At 38.8% G+C, this 19,941-nt stretch overlaps 1 protein-coding gene across 20 annotated transcripts in view; it reads left to right on the forward strand.

The window, feature by feature from the left end:
* ZNF169 (zinc finger protein 169) overlaps window positions 1-19,941 on the forward strand; it is a 159,478-nt gene that overhangs the window by 125,200 nt on the left and 14,337 nt on the right. For 18 of the 20 annotated variants that reach the window (XM_064579343.1, XM_064579345.1, XM_064579341.1 and 15 more), the window contains 2 exons: window positions 1,068-1,194; window positions 1,660-1,755. In XM_064579343.1, coding sequence (XP_064435413.1) covers window positions 1,068-1,194; window positions 1,660-1,755 — 223 coding nt within the window. The remainder of the gene's footprint in view (window positions 1-1,067; window positions 1,195-1,659; window positions 1,756-19,941) is intronic. The other 2 variants (XM_064579356.1, XM_064579357.1) reach the window with 1 other exon arrangement.

Raw genomic sequence — 19,941 nt, forward strand, 5'->3', positions numbered from 1 at the left:
AGTGTCTCCCCACACCCTGCCAGAACTTGTTCTTTCCCTTTCCTTTGGTAATAGCTATCCCAGTGGGTATGGCATAGCATCTCATTTTGGAATAGTATTCTTAATGCTGTGAGACATAACGCTTTCCTCCTTAGGTCAAGAATAAAGCAAGGACGTCTGCTTTCACCACTCATTCTTTATTATGCTAGAAGTAATGTAATAAAGCAAGAAGAGGAAAGAGAATGCATACAGATTTATATAAGGGAAGAAATAAATCTGTTCCTATATGCAGATGCCGTGCTTGTCTATGTAGAAAATCTCAAGGAATCTAGGAGGGAAAAAAATCAGAACTAAGTGAGTTCAGCCAGGCTGCAGGATTTAAGATAAACATAGAGACAGTTGTATCTCTGTGTCCTAGCAATGAACACAGTGTCGCTGAAATTAAAAATATAATACCATTAGAAGTACTTAAAGAAGTTCTTAGGTGTCAGTCTAAAAAAAAACATATATGGATTTGTATGCTGAAAACCACAAAATGCTGATGAAAGAAATTAGAGAACATCTCAGTAAATGGAGAGACATACCATGTTCGTGGATTTGAAGAGTCAACCTAGTAAAGATGTTAGGTCTCCTCAAATTGATATAAAGGTTTAATGCAAATCTTATCAAAATTCTAAGGTTTTTTTGGTAGATATATATTAAGATTCTAAAATTTATATGGAAAGGACATGTCTTAGAGTAGCTAAAATAACCTTTAAAATGAAGAATAAGGTGGGAGGAATCAGTCTAGCTGATTTCAAGACTTACTCTATAGGTAATCAAAACTGTGTTTTTGACAGCATCATAGACATAAGATCAAGAGAAGAAAGGAGAGGACCCCTAATTAGACCCATGAGCAACGTGAGAAGGGGATTAATAGTCTTGAACACATGGCACTAGAGTTTGGGTTAAAAGCAGGATCCGTGAATCTCACCAGGGTGCCCCCACACCAGCATTCTTCCTGATTTGGCCCTGGTTAGTGGCTTAGGTTAGGTTGACTAGTGCATGTGGCTGGCTTCTGCGTGAGCAGGAATGTGTTTGTGTTTCAGACATTAATGGCCTTCAGGGATGTGGCAGTGGCCTTCACCCAGAAGGAGTGGAAGTTACTGAGTCCTGCTCAGAGGACCCTGTATCGGGATGTAATGCTGGAGAACTACAGCCACTTGGTGTCACTGGGTAAGGACGGCTTGTCTCAGGTCTCAGACTGCCTGTGGGCACCTTAAGATTTTATGTAACAGCCACCATGCTTCTGGCTCAGAAAGAAAAATAGTATTTTCTCTATACCCCCAGAGAATGTGTGGATTCTGTAGAGTTGAAAGAGTAAAGGTGTCTTTGGGAGGGTATGGTCTGACACTGAATTGCCAGGCCTTTTCTGAGGCTGGGCCCATCCTCCAAAGTGATTTTACCTCAAATTTGGGAATACTAGTATTCACTTAACCACAGAGGAGAATTAGTGTACTGCCTTTAGATCCGGGATCCCCCCTCCCTTTAGTCATCATTTCTCAGCACTCAGAGAGCCTTTGCACACCCTCTGCTTCCCTGCCCCCTTTTGGGTTATTGCATTTGCCTGTTGACTGAGTTCTGCCATAGCCTCTTAAATCACTAACCCAGGGTCCCCTTGGTTTCTTTCCCTTTGAGTAGGAATTGCCTTTTCCAAACCCAAACTCATCACACAGCTGGAGCAAGGGGATGAGCCCTGGAGAGAGGAGAGTGAATGTCTTCTGGACCTTTGTCCAGGTGAGTGGGAAGCAGTAGGCAGATGAGGAGACTGGGCCGTGAGGCGCTCAGCAGATGAGGAAGGAGAGCCCATGAACTTTTGGGGAGGGCTTTTCTCCAGGCCTCCCTTCCATGCCATCCCGCTCACCCAGAGAGGGCTTCCCTGGCAGCCTCATTCCACTCTCCACTGGTATCTCTTTTCCAGCACCTTTTCTAGTTCTCTGATCTCCCCGTTCTTGGGCTTTTGTTGGTTGGCCTAATATTCTGCATAGCATTTGCCCTCAGAGACTAAGTCTGCTGCCCTTGGGAGACACTGTCCAGTTTCTGTTCTTAACCTGCTAACTTCTTAGTGCATTGGTTCTACCCCATAAATCCCCATAACCTTGTTTCTTTTATGATGGATTATTTAAGATTACAACAGGATGTGTAGAATTGTATGATGAGTGCCTGTTGTGTACCTTCCCTGTGGTCTGAGAAACAGACCTTAAAGACCAGAAAACAGTCCCTGCACCTTCCCTGGTGCGTCTTGCTTCTCCACCGCACCTGAGAATCCAGTTTCTGCATTAGCATTCTCATTGTGCCTTAATCCTTTTTTTCCCATCCGATGGTTCCTTCAACCATGTAGGGTTTTGCATGTTTATAAACTTCCTTGTATATAGTATTGTATACTATATACATCCTTCTGGAAAATGCTTTTTTACTGACTTTATGTGAGAATCATGTTAAAATGTGTAGATTTAGTTTATACTTTTAAAAACTTATATTGATTCCCTTATATGAATATTTCTATTTAAATGCGGTTGAATTATCAGTTCCCTTTTTTTGGACATGTATTTCCAATTTTTGGTTATTAAATAATGCCACTATATATTTTTGTTACTTCCGTGGAAACAAGGGCAAGTTTCTCCAGGATGCATACCTAGGAGCACAGTAGCTGGTCGTTAGGCACGGGTAGCCTAGAGGTTCTTGTTCCACATCCTTACCAATACTAAGTATTGTCAGATCTCATTTTCCACTCATCTCTTCCCTTTGCAGTGAAACCTCAGAGGGGCTTTGCTTTTCAGGGAGCAGGAGTATCTTTTCCTATGTTGTTTGGCCATTGGTATTGACTCTTCAGTGATTTGTCTGTTCAAAGAGTTTCCCTGCTTTTCATTTGGGTTGTTTCTGTTACTGATTGTAGAAATTCCACATAAATTCAGGGAACATTCATGTCTTTAATGCAATGGGAATTAATTTTATGTGAATGTCTAGAGGTAAGAATACAAAAATTTTTTTCCTGATTTATCTTTTTTATTCTTTTATTTTTAACATTCCTGGCATTTTATTTTGTTTCTAAATACAACCATGTATCTGGACTTGTACTTTATACCTAACTCAGTGCTTTTGTCTTTAAGGGGAACTATTATATAAGCTATAATTATGGTATAAAAATATGGTATAAGGTATTACAGTATAATAGTTAAGGGATAATTATGAGATATATAATCAAAATATAATAGACTACACATATTTCTTTATTTAAGATTTTATTTATTTGAGAGAAAGAATGAGAGAGAGTGAGTGAACATGAACAGGGGTGAAGGGGGACAGAGAGAGAAGCAGACTCCCCGCTGAGCAGGGAGCCCAACGTGGGGCTTATCCCAGGACCTTGGGATCATGACCTGAGCCAAAGGCAGATGCTTAACTGACTAAGCCACCCAGGCGCCCCTAGTCTACACATATTTAAAGCATAAAATGTATAAAGTTTTGATATATGTACACAACTATGAAACCATTGCCACAATCCAAATACCAAGCATACCTATAACCTCAAAGTTTCCTTGTGCCTTATTATAATCCCTATCTCCTGTCCCTCCCTGTCTTATGCTCCTCTCCTCCTCCTCTCTATACCCAGGTAACCACTGATCTGCTTTCTATCATTACAGATTTGTTCACATTTTCTAGAATTAATATAAATTGAACAATACAGAATATATACCAGATTCTTTCACTCAACATAGTTATTTTGAATTTCATCCATAATGTTGTGTGTATCATAGTTCATTTCTTTTTATTGCTGAATAGTATTCCATTATATAGATACCACAATTTAACAATTCACCTACTGAAAGACATTTGAGTAGTCTCCAGTTTTGACAAATACAAGTAAAATGAGTGTGAACACTCATGACAAGTCTTTCATTTCTTTTAGATGAATGCTTAGGACTGGAAAGGCTGGGTTATAGGATACGGTGTATATTTAGCTTTTTACAGAACTCAAAAACTGTTTTCCAATCTGGCTATGCCATTCACATTCCCACCAGCAGGGTATGAGGGTTCCAGATGCTCCACATCTTTGTCAAAACTTGGTATTGTTATTTTAATTTTGGGCATTCACATAGCTGTGTAGTGGCATCTGTGTTTTTCTTGACATTTACCCAGTGACTGATTATGTTGAGAATCTTTTCATGTGCTTATTTGCCATCTGTATATATCTTTGGAGAAATGTATTCTTGAATCGTTTGCCCATTTAACAATTTGGTTTTTTTTTTTTTTTTAATTTTTTTTTATTACATTATGTTAGTCACCATACAATACATCATTAGTTTTTGATGTAGTCATCCACGATTCATTGTTTTCATATAACACCCAGTGCTCCATGCAGTACATGCCCTCCTTAATACCCATCACTGGGCTAACCCATCCCCCCCACCCCTGTCCCCTCTAAAATCCTCAGTTGTTTCTCAGAGTCCATAGTCTCTCATGGTTCATTTCTCCCCCCGATACCCCCCTTTCATTTTCCCCTTCCTTCTCCTAATGTCCTCCATGCTATTCCTTATGTTCCACAAAAAAGTGAAACCATATGATAGTTGACTTTCTCTGCTTGACTTATTTCACTTAGCATAATCTCCAGTCCCATCCATGTTGATGTAAAAGTTGGGTATTCATCCCTTCTGATGGCTGAGTAATATTCCATTGTATATATGGACCACATCTTTTTTTTTTTTAAGATTTTATTTATTTGCAAGAGAGACAATGAGAGAGAGCATGAGAGGGAGGAGAGTCAGAGGGAGAAGCAGACTCCCTGCCGAGCAGGGAGCCTGATGTGGGACTTGATCCCGGGACTCCAGGATCATGACCTGAGCCGAAGGCAGTCGCTTAACCAACTGAGCCACCCAGGTGCCCTGGACCACATCTTCTTTATCCATTCATCTGTTGAAGGGCATCTCGGCTCTTTCCACAGTTTGGCCACTGCGGACATTGCTGCTATGAACGTTGGGGTGCATATGGCCCTTCTTTTCACTACATCTGTGTCTATGGGGTAAATACCCAGTAGTGCAATTCCTGGGTCATAGGGTAGCTCTATATTTAATTTTTTGAGGCACCTCCACCCTGTTTTCCAAAGTGGCTGTACCAACTTGCATTCCCACTAACAGTGTAAGAGGGTTCCCCTTTCTCCACAACCTCGCCAACATTTGTTGTTTCTTGCCTTGTCAATTTTTGTGATTCTAATGGTGTAAGGTGGTATCTCAGTGTGGTTTGGATTTGAATTTCCCTGATGACTAATGATGATGAACATTTTTTTCATGTGTCTGTTAGCCATTTGTATGTCTTCTTCGGAGAAGTGTCTGTTCATGTCTTCTGCCCATTTTTTGACTTGATTATTTGTTTTTTGGGTGTTGAGTTTGAGAAGTTCTTTATAGATCTTGGATACTAGCCCTTTATCTGTAGTGTCATTTGCAAATATCTTCTCCCATTCTGTGGGTTGCCTCTTTGCTTTGTTGACTGTTTCCTTTGCTATGCAGAAGCTTTTTATTTTGATGACATCCCAAAAGTTCATTTTTGCTTTTGTTTCACTAGCCTTTGGAGATGTATCTTGAAAGAAGTTGCTGTGGCTGATGTCAAAGAGGTTACTGCTGTGTTCTCTAGGATTTTGATGGACTCCTGTCTCACATTGAGGTCTTTCATCCATTTTGAGCTTATCTTTGTGTATGGTGTTAGAAAATGGTCGAGTTTCATTCTTCTATATATAGCTGTCCAATTTTCCCAGCGCCATTTATTGAAGAGACTTTTTTCCATTGCATGTTTTTTCCTGCTTTGTCAAAGATTATTTGACCATAGAATTGAGGGTCCATATCTGGGCTCTCTATTCTGTTCCATTGGTCTAAATGTCTGTTTTTGTGCCAGTACCATGCTGTCTTGGTGATCACTGCTTTGTAATATAGCTTGAAATCGGGCAACGTGATGCCTCCAGCTTTGTTTTTCTTTTTCAACATCTCCTTGGCGATTCGGGGTCTTTTCTGATTCCATACAAATTTTAGGATTGTTTGTTCTAGCACTTTGAAAAATGTCATTGGAATTTTGATTGGCATTGAAGGTCTAGATTGCTCTGGGTAGCATAGACATTTTAACAGTGTTTATTATTCTGATCCATGAGCATGGAATGTTTTTTCATCTTTTTGTGTCTTCTTCAATTTCTTTCATGAGTGCTCTGTATTTCCTAGAGTATAGATCCTAAACTCTTTGGTAAGGTTTATTCCCAGGTTATCTTATGGTTTTTGGTACTATTGTAAATGGAATCATTGCTCTAATTTCTCTTTCTACAGTTGCATTGTTAGTGTATAAGAAAGCAACTGATTTCTGTGTATTGATTTTGTATCCTGCCACATTACTGAATTGCTGGATGAGTTCTAGTAATTTGGGGGTGGAGTCTTTTGGGTTTTCCACATCAAGTATCATGTCCTCTGCGAAGAAAGAGAGTTTGACTTCTTCTTTGCGAATCTGAATACGTTTTGTTTCTTTTTGTTGTCTGATTGCTGTTGCTAGGACTTCTAGTACTATGTTGAACAACAGTGGTGAGAGTGGGCACCCTTGACGTGTTCCTGATCTTAAGGGAAAGGCTCTCAGCTTTTCCCCATTGAGGATGATATTCGCTGTGGGTTTTTCATAGATGGATTTTACTCTGAAGAGTTTTAGTCAGGAAAGGATGCTGTATTTTGTCAAATGCTTTTTCTGCATCAATTGAGAGGACCATATGGTTCTTCTCCCTCCTCTTTTTAATGTGTTCTATCACACTGATTTGTGAATGTTGAACCACCCTTGCATCCCGGGGATAAATCCCACTTGGTCGTGGTGGATGATCCTTTTAATGTATTGTTGGATCCTATTAGCTAGGATTTTGTTGAGGATTTTGGAATCCATATTCATCAGGGATATCGGTCTGAAATTCTCCTTTTTGATGGGGTCTTTGCCTGGTGTGGGGATTAAGGTAATGCTGCCCTCATAGAATGAGTCTAGAAGTTTTCCTTCTTTTTCTGTTTTTTGAAACAGCTTCAGGAGAATAGGTATTATTTCTTCTTTGAATGTTTGGTAGAATTCCCCAAGGAATCCATCAGGCCTGGACTCTGGTTTTTTGGGAAGTTTTTGATCATTGCTTTATTCTCATTACTGGTTATTGGCCTATTCAGGTTGTCGATTTCTTCCTGTTTCAGTCTTGGCAGCTTATAGGTTTCCAGGAAGGCATCCATTTCTTCCAGTTGCTCAATTTATTGGCATATAGTTGTTGATAAGAATTTCTAATAATAGTTTCTATTTCCTTGGTGTTAGTTGTGATCTTTCCCCTTTCATTCATAATGTTATTAATTTGAGTCCTTTCTCTTTTCTTTTGGATAAGTCTGGCCAGTGGTTTATTGATCTTATTAATTCTTTCAAAGAACCAGCTTCTAGTTTCATTAATCTGATCTACTGTGTTTCTGGTTTCTAAATCATTTATCTCTGCTCTAATCTTAATTATTTCTCTTCTAACGCTTGGCTTAGGAATCGTTTGTTGCTTTTTCTCTAGTTCTTTAAGGTGGAGAGTTAGTTGATGAATTCGGGATTTTTCTACTTTTTTGAGTGAGGCTTGGATGGCTGTGTATTTCCCCCTTAGGACTGCCTTTGCAGTATCCCATAGGTTTTGGACTGATGTGTTTTCGTACTCATTGGTTTCCATGAATTGTTTAAGTTCTTCTTTGATTTCCTGGTTGACCCAGACATTCTTGAGCAGAGTGGTCTTTAGCTTCCAAGTGTTTGAATTTCTTCCAGATTTTTTCTTATGATTGAGTTCCAGTTTTAAAGCATTATGGTCTGAGAAGATGTAGGGAATAATCTCAGTCTTTTGGTACTGGTTTAGATTTGTGACCCAGTATGTGGTCTGTTCTGGAGAAAGTTCTATGTGTGCTCAAGAAGAATGAGTATTCTGTTGTTTTAGGGTGGAATGTTCTGTATATCTATGAGGTCCATCAGATCCAGTGTGTCATTCAAAGCTCTTGTTTCTTTGTTGATTTTCTGCTTAGATCTGTCTGTTGCTGAGAGAGGAGTATTGAGGTCTCCTACAATTAACGTATTGTTATCAATATGACTCTTTGTTTTGGTTAACAGTTGGCTTGTGTAGATGGCTGCTCCCATGTTGGGGGCATAGATATTTACAGTTGTTAGATCTTCTTTATGGATAGACCCTTTAAGAATGATATAGTGTCCTTCTGTGTCTCTAACTACACTCTTTAGCTTAAAATCTAATTTGTTTGATATAAGAATTGCTACCCCAGCTTTCTTTTGAGGTCCGTTGGCATGGAAGATGGATCTCCATCCCTTCACTTTCAGTCTGGATGTATCTTTAGGTTCAGAATGAGTCTCTTGTAGACAGCATATGGATGGGTCCTGTCTTTTTATCCAATCTGCAACTCTGTGCTGTTTTAAGGGAGCATTTAGGCCGTTCACATTCACAGTGATTATTGAAAGATATGAATTTATTGTCATCATGTTGACTGTGAAGACCTTGTTTTTATAGATTGTCCCTGTAAATTTTTGTTCTATATCACTTTTCGGATCTCTCTCCTTTTATAGAGCCCCCCCTTAATATTTCTTGCAGGGCCGGCTTAGTGGTCACATATTCTTTCAGTTTCTGCCAGTCTTGGAAGCTCTGCCTCTCTCCATCCATTCTAAATGACAGCCTTGCCAGATAAAGTATTCTTGGCTGCATGTTCTTCTCGTTTAGTACCCTGAATATGTCTTGCCAGGCCTTTCTGGCTTGCCAGGTCTCTGTGGCTAGGTCTGACCTTATTCTGATGTTCCTCCCTCTGTACGTAAGGAATCTCTTCCCTCTAACTGCCCTTAAGATGGTTTCCTTGGTTCTAAGATTTGCAAGTTTTACTATTACATGCCGGGGTGTTGGCCTGTTTTCCTTGATCTTGGGAGGGGTCCTTTCTACCTCTAGGACACAAATGTTTCATTCTCCAGATTAGGGAAGTTCTCAGCTATGATTTGCTCAAATTTATCTTCTAGTCCTCTCTCTCTCTCCCCCCCATCAGGGATTCTAATAATTCTGACATTGGAATGTTTCATGGTGTCACTTACTTTTCTGATTCTATTTCCATGGATTCTCCCTGGCCTCCTCTCTTCCCTTCTTGTCTATTAATTGGTCTTCTAGATCACTAATTCTTTCTTCTGCCTCGCTTACCCTAGCTGTCAGATTATGTAGTTTAGATTGGATCTCACTGATAACATTTTTAAGTTCTGCCAGTTCAGCTTTCATTTCTACCCTTAGAGACTCTATGTTGCCATTAATCAGTTTCTCCATTCTTGCTATTATCTTCACAATTGCTACCCTGAATTCCATCTCCGACATCTTGGTTATATCTGTATCCATTTGTAAATCTGTGGCAGAGGTCTCAGTCTCTGAGTCCTTCCTATTTTGGGCGTTCCTCCTCCTAGTCATTCTGTTGATGGGTGTTTGAGGGAATGTACAGAGTCCAAATTATTGACCACAACCCAAGCAAGATGCACCTGTTTTATAGGGACCTTAGGGTTGTCAGCCTTATTCTCCCCGCCTGTCTTCTGGGTGAGGGGCCTGCCGTGCTGTTACTCAGGCAACCCTATTTGGGCAGAGTTGCCCTGTGCCCTGTGGCAGGGGATGGGCTCAGTGAAAACCGGTTTTCTGGGGCTTTTGTTCTCTGGCAGCTTTCTTTGGTGGCTTACCGCATCTCTGCCGAGAGTCAGAGCAGAAGAGATCGTTTCCAACGCTCTGCCTCAGAGCAGAGAGATGACAGTCTGTTCTTCAGTGAACTCTCCAGGCCATACTATCTCCTTTTCTGTTTGTGCTGCTATAAACTGTGGCGTCCTGGGTTGTGCGCTCCTCAGCAGTGCTCCCAGTCCTCGCCTCCAGGTTGGGGCATGTCTCTGCCCTTTGTGCTTCTAAAACCGCTAGCCGCCCCCAGTTTGCCTTCATGGCCCCGCCGCTCTGGGTTTCAATCCGGGGGTCTGCCCAAAGTCCTTTCCCTGCCACTGCCAATCTGCGAGTCTGTGCCCAGTCCCCAGCACAGGAGGCTATCGCTTACTGGTGGTGTAGGGTCCCCACAGCTCCCTCCTCCTGCCATTTATCTTCTGATATGTGCCCGCAGAATCATGGCTTCCCACTTCATACCTTGAAACCAACCCCCTGTGATATTGTTTATAGAGATCCAGATATATCTTCTTACATCTCAGGCTGATTTCGTGGGTGTTCAAAGTGGTCTGGTAGATATCCAGCTCAATTCCGGGGACCAGTTGGAATAGGGTCCCCTATCCTCTGCCATCGTTTCCTCCCCCTCCTCATTCTTTTAGTAGTGTCTTTCAAAGAGGAATTCTTAATTTTTGGAAAGCTTATATTCAGTTTTTTATCTAATGAATTTTACTTTTGGTAATGTATTTAAGAAATCTTTGATCTAAGTTGAAACAGATTTTCATATATTTTTTTCTTTTAGAAGTGTTATAATTTTTGTTTTATATTTAGCTCTGTAATCTATTTTGAATAAATTTTTATACTTAGTACCAGCTCTGGATTTAAGTATATTTGTTTTTGCATACAAATGCCCAAATTTTCCAGCACCATTTATTGAAAAGACAACCTATTCTTTATTGAATTGCCTGTTTACCCTTGTGGTAAATTAGTTGACCAGATGTATATGGGGTCTATATTTGGACTTTGTCTTTTTTTTTTAAGTTGGCTCCATGCCCATTGTGGAACCCAATACAGGGCTTGAACTCACAGCCCTGAAATCAAGACCTGAGTTGAGATCAGGAATTGGACACTTAGGGGTGCCTGGGTGGCTCAGTCGTTAAGCATCTGCCTTCGGCTCAGGTCATGATCCCAAGGTCCTGGGATCAAGCCCCACATCGAGCTCCCTGTTCAGCAGGGAGCCTCCTTCTCCGAACTGTCCCACTCCCCCTGCTTTTCTTCCCTTTCTCGGTGTGTCTCTCTCTGTCAAATAAATAAATAAAGTCTTAAAAAAAAAAGCAAAAAAAGAACTGGACACTTAATCGACAAAGCTACCCAGGCATCCCTGGACTCTTTTTCCCCCCACTCCTTTCTTTGTCTGTCTTGATGCCACTACTACATAGTCTTGATTAATGTAGCCTTATAAGTCTGGAGCTCAGTATAAATCTCCAACATTTTTTCCCTTTTCAATTTGTTTTTATTATTCTGTTTTATTATTTGCATTTCCATATGGATTTTAGAGTCAGCAATTTTCACCAAAAAAAGCCTACTGGGATTTGATTTGGATTGAGTTAAATCTACCTCATTTTGTGATAATTTACATGTAATTAACACTGTATTACTCAATATGTGAATACAGTATATGTCTCCATTTTTATGGCACTTCTTTTTGTCAGCCTTGTTTTATAATTTTTAGTACACAGGTCTTACACATCTCTTGTCAGATTTATCCCTCTCTGTTTCATATTTTTGATACTATTTAATCTATTTTAAAATTCAGTTTTTAACTGTTGAAAGTACAGAGAAATAAAATTAACTTATGGATAATGATCTTATATCTGGTAAACTTGCAAAACTTACTTTTTAGCCCTAGTAGCTTTTTTGGTAAATCCTATAGCATTTTCTATATAGATGATAATGTTACTTGTGAATAAGTTTTACTTCTTTACATTCAGTATATCTTTCATTTCTTTTTCTTGCCTCATTGCACAGGCGAGACCATCCAGTGCAATGATGAATTTAAATGGTGAGAGTGGACATCCTTTCCTTGTTCCTGATCTTTTGGGGAATGCTTTCTCCTAAGTGTAAGTTTTATAGCTCCCCTTTATGAGCACAACAAATTTTTATTCCTGTTTGCTGAGAGTTTTTATTGGGAATGGATGTTGGATTTTGTCAAATGTTTTTTGGGCATCTTTTGAGGTGATCATATGTGGGGTTTTTTAGTCTTTCAATTTTTTTTAAGTTTTTTATTTTAATTTCAGTTAACATACAGTGTTATATTAGTTTCAGGTGTACAATGTAGTGATTCAGCAATTCCATACTTCACCCTGTACTCATCTCAGCAAGTGCAACCTTTTTTTTTTAATGTTTCAAGTTTTATTTAAATTCTAGCTAGTTAACATATAGTGTAATATTGGTTTCATCACTTACATACAACACCCAGTGTTTATCACAAGTGCCCTCCATAATACCCATCACCCATTTAGCCCATTTCCTACCCACCTCCCCTCCAGCAACCCTGTTTGTTCTCTATTGTCAAGAGTCTCTTATGGTTTGCCATGAGAGACGATGGACTCTGAAAAACAAACTGAGGGTTCTAGAGGGGAGGGGGGTGGGAGGATGAGTTAGCCTGGTGGTGGATATTGAGGAGGGCACATTCTGCATGGAGCACTGGGTGTTATGCACGAACAATGAATCATGGAACACTTCATCTAAAACTAATGATGTAATGTATGGGGATTAACATAAGAATAAAAAATAAATAATAAATAAATAAAAGAGTCTCTTATGGTTTGCTTCCCCTTTTTTTTCCTTCCTCCCGTGTCCGTTTTGATTCTTAAATTCCATATATGAGGCAAATGACATTTTTTTTTGTTAAAACAGCCTTTTATTTTTGTTAACACAATGCACTATTCAGATTTCACCAGTTTTACCTTCACTCTTTTGTGTGTGTGGAATATATATTTAGTTCTATGAAATGTTATCCCATATACATTCCTGTAACTGCCACTATATTCAAAGATACAGAACAGTTACATCACAGGCATGCCTTGTGCTGCTCTTGTATAGTCACAGCCAACTCCCCCCACCCCCCGCCCTCTTCCCGTTTCTTCCTCTGCCAACCACTAATCTGTTCTCTGTCTCTATGATTTTTGTTACTTCAAGAATGTTATATAAAAGAAGTCATATAGTATGTTACATTTTGGGAATGCCTTTTCAGTGTAGTTCTCTTGAGATCCACCCAAACTTAGTATGTACCAATACTTCATTTCTTTTACTGATGAGTAGTATTCCATAGTGTGAAAGTACCTCAGTTTGTTAAACCATTCACCCACTGAAGGACATTTGGATTGTTTAGTTTTTGGCTATTATAGATGAAGGTGCTTTGAACATTTCCATACAGGTTTTTGTGTGAATATAATGTCTTCTTTCTGGGATAAATGCTCAAGAGTGCAGTTGCTGAGTCACATGGTAAATAAATGTTTAGTTTTATAAAAAAGTGCAATACTCATGGGTACACCATTTAAGTTCCCACTAGCAATGTTTGAGTGATCGTTTCTCCACCTTCTTGCCCACAACTGGTATCAGCATTACTTTTTATTTTGGCCATTCCAGCAGATTTCTAGCAATATCTCCTTGATTAGTAAGAGTGATGAGTTTAGTGTAAGCAGTTCCTCTCAGGGAGAGCTGGATAGCTGAGCATATCTGAGTAAGAGCTCTGTATCAAGGCTTTACTCTTCTTGGAAAAGAGACTGGTATTCTCCCTATGGGTAGGTAAAGAGCTTATAAGGCCCTGGTCATGGGTGGCTGTTGCTGTCATTTTGTTAGGTCTTCATGGCATGTCCTTGCATTTCTGTTGATTCTCCTTACTTAGACACCCTCTATCCCTCAAGAGTGGTTGACAGGTGTTAGTGTGTCTTAAGATCTGATCTGACCACTGAACGGACCTGGCAAAGACAGTCTAACAAGTGAGAGGAAAGGGACAAGTCTCCTCCTGGGTTGGCTCATGTGGGTGGTTGGCAGGCAGGGACCCATGGACTCAGGTCTAGGGTGTCCACCTAAGCATCTTCAGATACCACATCTTAAGAGGGCAATCCCTAGCATTTCATCTCCGCTAATCAGAGCCATGAAAAGTGGTTGACCCTGGGAGCAATGGGTAGATGTGTATCATTACCTAGAGTACTGTATTTCTTCTATTTAGGTGGAATTTACTTACAGGAAATGCAAAATCTTAAGTTTGCTAGTGTATGAGTACAAACAATGTGTACATCTCTACAACCCAAACTTTATCAAACAACAGATTACTATCATCCCAGATAGCTCCCTTCTGGCCCATCCCAGTAAACCCCCAACCCTATCCCTCCGAGGTGTCACTGGTCTTGATTTTATTTTATCATAGATTAATTTTTCCCACTGTACAATTTTGCATGAATGGAATCATACATACTCTTGTGTAGGCTTCTTTCAGTATAGTTTCTAAGCTTCATCCATGCTGTTGCATACATCAGTAGTCTTTTTATTTATTTTTTAAAGATTTCATTTATTTATTTGACAGAGAGATACCGAGAGCAGGAACACAAGCAGGGGGAGTGGGAGAGGGAGAAGCAGGCTTCCCGCCAAGCAGGGAGCCTGATGCGGGTCTCAATCTCAGGACCCTGGGATCATGACTGGAGCTGAAGGTAGATGCTCAACAACTGAGCCACCCAGGCGCCCCAATTTTTTCCTTTTTAATGCTGAGTGGCATCCCATCACATAAATATACAACTGTTTATACATTCTCTTTGGTAGACACCTTAATGGCTTCTAGTCCTTAGTTATTGTGAAAAACTTGTTATTGGTATTCTTATGCTATGTTTTTTGTTTTGGTAAACCTATGTTTTCATTTCCTTTAGATGAATACCTAGAGTAAGTTTGGGTGTATTAGTTTCCTAGTGTTGCTGTAACAAATTACCACAAACTGAGAGGCTTAAACAAAAGAAATCTACTCTCTCACAGTTCAGAAGATGGGAGTTCAAAATCAACCTGTTGGCAGGGTTGGTTCCTTCTAGAGGTTCTGAGGGAGATCTGTTCCTCACCTCTCTCCTGGCTTCTGGTGGTTGCTGGCAATCCTTAGCATTCCTTGGCTTGTTGCTGTGTCACTCTACTCTGTGCCTTTCTTCCTTCTATATATCTCTGTATCCAAGTCTCTCTCTCCTTGTAAGGATGCCAGTTGTTGAATTAAGACTCACCCTAATTTAGTATGACCTCATCTTAACTTGATCACATCTGCAAACACCTGATTTCAAAATAAGTCCACATTCACATGTTCCAGGTAGACCTGAATTTTGGTGGGATACCATTCAACCTGATACACTGGGTCACAAGGCTACAGTATATGTAGTTTTATGAGAAGTGACCATTTCCCAAAGTGGTTGTACCATTTTTCACTTCCATGAACATATGAGAAGAGAGTTCCTATTGTCTCACATCCTGACAGTTTTCATCATATTTGTGATGGATATGTAGTGCTATCTAATGGGGGCTTTAATTTCAATTTCCCTGATGGTTAAGTGTTGAGCACCTTTGCTTTTTGATCATTCATATATATGTCATATATCTTACTTTGTGAAATAGCCATTCAAATCTTCTTCCAGCTTCCAGTTTGTTGCATTTTTAAAATTGTTGATCTCTGGGAGTTCTTTATTAATTCTGGCCACCAGTTCTTTGTCATATGTACATTTTGCAAAAATTTTCTTAGTCTGAAGCTCTTCTGTTTATTTTTTTAACAGTTAATTTTGATGAGCAGATGTTTAATTTTGAGGAAGTCTAATTTTTCTTTTAAATTTTTATTGTCATGAAGATAACCTGTATTTTCTAAATGCTGTATAGTTTTAGCTTTTACATTTAAGTCTGTGATCCATCTTGAAGTAACTTTTGTGTACAGTGCGAGGCAGGGATCAAGGTTTTTCTCATTCATATAGATACCCAGTGGCTCTAGCATCATTTGCTAAAAAGACTTGCCTTCCCCTCCTTAAATTGCTTTGTTGAAAATCCAGTGACTGGCTAAGGGTGGGTCTGTTTTACATTTTCAGTTTTATTTCTTCCCATTAATAGGCCTTTCCTTAACCACACTGTCTATTACTGTAGGACCATCAGAAGTCTTGAAGTCAGGTAGTGTAAGTTTTTCTTTTTAAAGATTGCTTTGCGTAATGTAGGTCCTCTGCATTTCCACTTAAATTTTAGGATCAGCTTCTCTTTAAAAAAAAAAAAAGGAAAAAAAGGGAAAGGAAAAAGAAGGGAAAGGAGGCAGCAAGGGAGGGATGAAGGAAAAACGGAGAGAGAAAGAACACCTGGGTAGTGTTTACTATTGAAATTTTAGTGTACCTATAGATAATTTACATCTTATCAAGTCTTGTAACCCACTCTTTAGATCTTTTAAATGTATGTGCTAATAGGGACATCTATAGCCTGAAGTGCTTATATTAGAAGAGAAGAAAGGTCGATGATCAGTGACTTAAGCTTTTTACCTTAAGAAGTCACGGACATGGCATATTATGAAAGTTGTCCGATCTCCAGGGATTGTGATTAATGTTGAAAACATCTCCCTTTTACTTGTGCACCAATGTCACAGAATTCTGAAACTTGTTTGAAAGCAGTGAAATGCCCAGCATGCCTTCTCTCAAGGGCCAGTGTCTAAGACCATTCACTTAACCCACAGCTATACTTTTCATTCCTCAACAGCAGCTTCAGAAGAAAAATTTTCTTTGGAACCATTAGGCATTGATTGTTTTTTTCTCTTTCTTTTGTAAAGTTTTGAGTTCATGTACAATTACTGAAGTATTTAGTGGTCTAAAAAGTCACTTAGCACAAGAGCAGTGGGAGATTTTAACAGAATTTATGAACTGCTTAATTTTCTTTTACATCCTAAAAAATGTTACGATTAACCATTCTGTTGGTAAAATTTTATTTTTTATTTTTATTTTTTAAAGAGGGAGTGAGAGAGAAAAAGAGAGGATGGGGGAGGAGCAGAGGGAGAGTGAGAGCCTTAAGCAGGCTCCACACCCAGCATGGAGCTTGATGGGGTGCTTGATCTCAGAACTCTGAGATCATGACCTGAGTTGGATGCTTAACCAACTAAGCCACCCAGGCACCCCTGTAAAATTTTATTTTTATTTCTTTTATTCTAGAACTTCTACATGTTTGAAAACATGTTAAATTTTAGATTCCCAAGGTGGACATTGTAATTCTAAACAGCTTTTAGTTAAAATTTGCCACATTACTAGATAGGCATGAAAATTATGATAAAAAAAGAAAAAAAAACCATTATGATGAATGAAGCTATGGCTTCCATAAGTGATGCTAACTGTATTTAAATCAGCCACCATATTTAATAGGGAAGACACACAGAAGTGCTTCCTCCACACTGAAAGCTTTATCACCCAGTGGGGATATAAGCAAGCCAAGGAGAAGGCAGATGGAACACTCTGGTAAGTTACTCCATCTCTTTCTTGTAGGAAAAAAAAATCACTAAAGAAATCTGTAGTAAGTTACATAGTTATTTTTATTTAGATTTATTTAAATTCCATTTAGTTATCACAGTGTTATATTAGTTTCAGGTGTACAATCAAGTGATTCAGTAATTCCATATATCATCCTGTGCTTATCACAAGTGCCCTCCTTAATCCCCAACACCCATTTAACCCCATCCCCCCACTCACCTCCCCTCTGGGACCATCAGTTTGTTCTCTACAGTTAAGAGTCTGTTTCTTGGTTTGTCTCTTTTTTTCCTTTGCTCATTTGTTTTATTAAAGTCCACATATGAGTGACATCACATTGGTATTTGTCTTTTTCTGACTGACTTATTTCACTTAGCATTATACTCTCTAGCTCCATCCATGTCATTGCAAATGACAAGATATCATTCTTCTTTGTGGCCGAATAATATCCCATTGTGTGTATGTCTATATACGTATAACATCATATAACAATGTATATATATACACACACATATATACACATACACATACATATAACATCTTCTTTATCCATTCATCTATCAATGAACACCTGGGCTGTTTCCATAATTTGGCTGTTGTAAATAATGCTGCTGTAAACATTGAGGTCCATGTATCCCTCTGAATCAGTATTCTTGTATTCTTTGGGTAAATACCTAGTGGTGCAATTGCTGGATCATATGGTAGTTCTGTTTTTCAATTTTGAGGAACTTCCATACTGTTTTCCGTAGTTGCTGCACCAATTTGTATTCCCACCAAACAGTGCTAGAAGGTTGGTTCCTTTTTCTCAACATCCTTGCCAACACCTGTTGTTTCTTGGCTTTTGATTTGAGCCATTCTGACAGGTATGAGTGATATCTCATCATGGTTTTGATTTGCATTTCCCTGATGATCAGTGATGTTGAGCATCTTTTCATCTGTCTTTTGGCCATCTGGATGTCTTCTTTGGAGAAATGTCTGTTCATGTCTTCTGACCATTTTTAATTGGATTATTTGTTTTTTGGGTGTTGAGTTTTGTAAGCTCCTTATATATTTTGGACACTAATCCTTTACTGCATAGGTCACTTGCCAATATATATCCCCATTCAGTAGGTTGCCTTTTAGTTTAGTTTTTTTTTATTATTATTATTGTATCCTTTGCTGTGCAGAGCTTTTTATTTTGATGTTGTCCCAATAGTTTAGTTTTGCTTTTATTTCCCTTGCCTCAGGAGACATTTCTAGGAAAATGCTGCTACAGCCACTGTCAGAGACATTACTGCCTGTGCTGTCTTCTAGCATTTTTTATGGTTTCAGGTCTCACATTTAGGTCTTTAATCCATTTTGAGTTTATTTTCGTGTATGGTGTAAGAAAGTGGTCTAGTTTCATTCTTTTGCATGTAGCTGACCAGTTTTCCCAACACCATTTGTTGAAGAGAATATCCCATTGTATATTCTTTCCTGCATTATCACAGATTAACTGACCATAATTGTGGGTTTATTTCTGGGTTCTGTATTCTGCTTCATTGATCTATATGTCTGTTTCTGTGCCAGTACCATACTATTTTGGTTACTACAACTTTTGTAATATAACTGCAAGTCTGGAATTATGATACCTCCAACTTTGCTTTTCTTTTTCAAAACTGCTTTGTCAATTTGGGGTCTTTTGTGGTGCCATATAAATTTCAGGATTGTTCTGTGAAAAATGATGTTGGTATTTGATAGGTATTGCATTAAATGTATAGACATTTTTAACAATATTGTTCTTCCAATCTAGGAGTATAGAATCTTTCCATTTCCTTGCATTGTCTTCATTATCTTTCATTGGTGTTTTATAGTTTTCACAGTACAGGTCTTTCACCTCTTTGGTTAGGTTTATTCCTAGGTATCTTACTATTTTGGGAGCAATTGTAAATGGGATTTTCTTAATTTTTCTTTCTGTTGCTTTATTATCAGTGTATAGAAATGCAGCACATTTCTCCAAATTGATATTGTATCCTGCAACTTTACTGAATTTTGGTGGAGTACTTAGGGTTTTCTATATACAGTCTCATGTCATCTGCAAGTAGTGAAATTTTTACTTCTTCCTTACCAATTTGGATTCCTTTTATCTCTATATATTGTGAATTGCTGTGGCTAGTACATCCAGTATGAATAAAAGTGGGGAGAGTGGACATCCTTGTCTTGTTCCTGACCTTAGGGGAAAAGCAGTCAGTTTTTTCCCCATTGAGCATGATGTTAGCTCATATATGTTTTTCTTATATGGCCTTCATTATGTTGAAGTATGTTCCCTCTAACCCTACTTTGGTGAGGGTTTTTATTATGAATGCTGTACAAATGCTTTTTCTGAGTCTACAGAAATGATCATACAGTTTTTATACTTTCTCTTATTGATGTGATATATCACATTGATTGATTTACAAATATTGAATCACCCTTGCATCTCAGGAATAAATCCAACTTGATGTGGTGAATGATTTTTTTTTTTTAGATTTTATTATGTTAGTCACCATACAATACATTATTAGTTTTTTTTTTTTTTAAAGATTTTATTCATTTATTTGACAGAGAGAGACACAGCAAGAGAGGGAATACAAGCAGGGGGAGTGGGAGAGGGAGAAGCAGGCTTCCCGCCGAACAGGGAGCCTGATGCAGGGTTCAATTCCAGGACCTGGAATCATGACCTGAGCCGAAGGCAGACACTTAACGACTGAGCCACCCAAGTGCCACAGTACATCATTAGTT

Source organism: Mirounga angustirostris, unplaced genomic scaffold, assembly GCF_029215605.1.
Source record: "Mirounga angustirostris isolate CCGP_5_RB_7025 unplaced genomic scaffold, mMirAng1.0.hap1 SCAF_15, whole genome shotgun sequence".
NCBI classification, from domain to species: Eukaryota; Metazoa; Chordata; class Mammalia; order Carnivora; family Phocidae; genus Mirounga; species Mirounga angustirostris.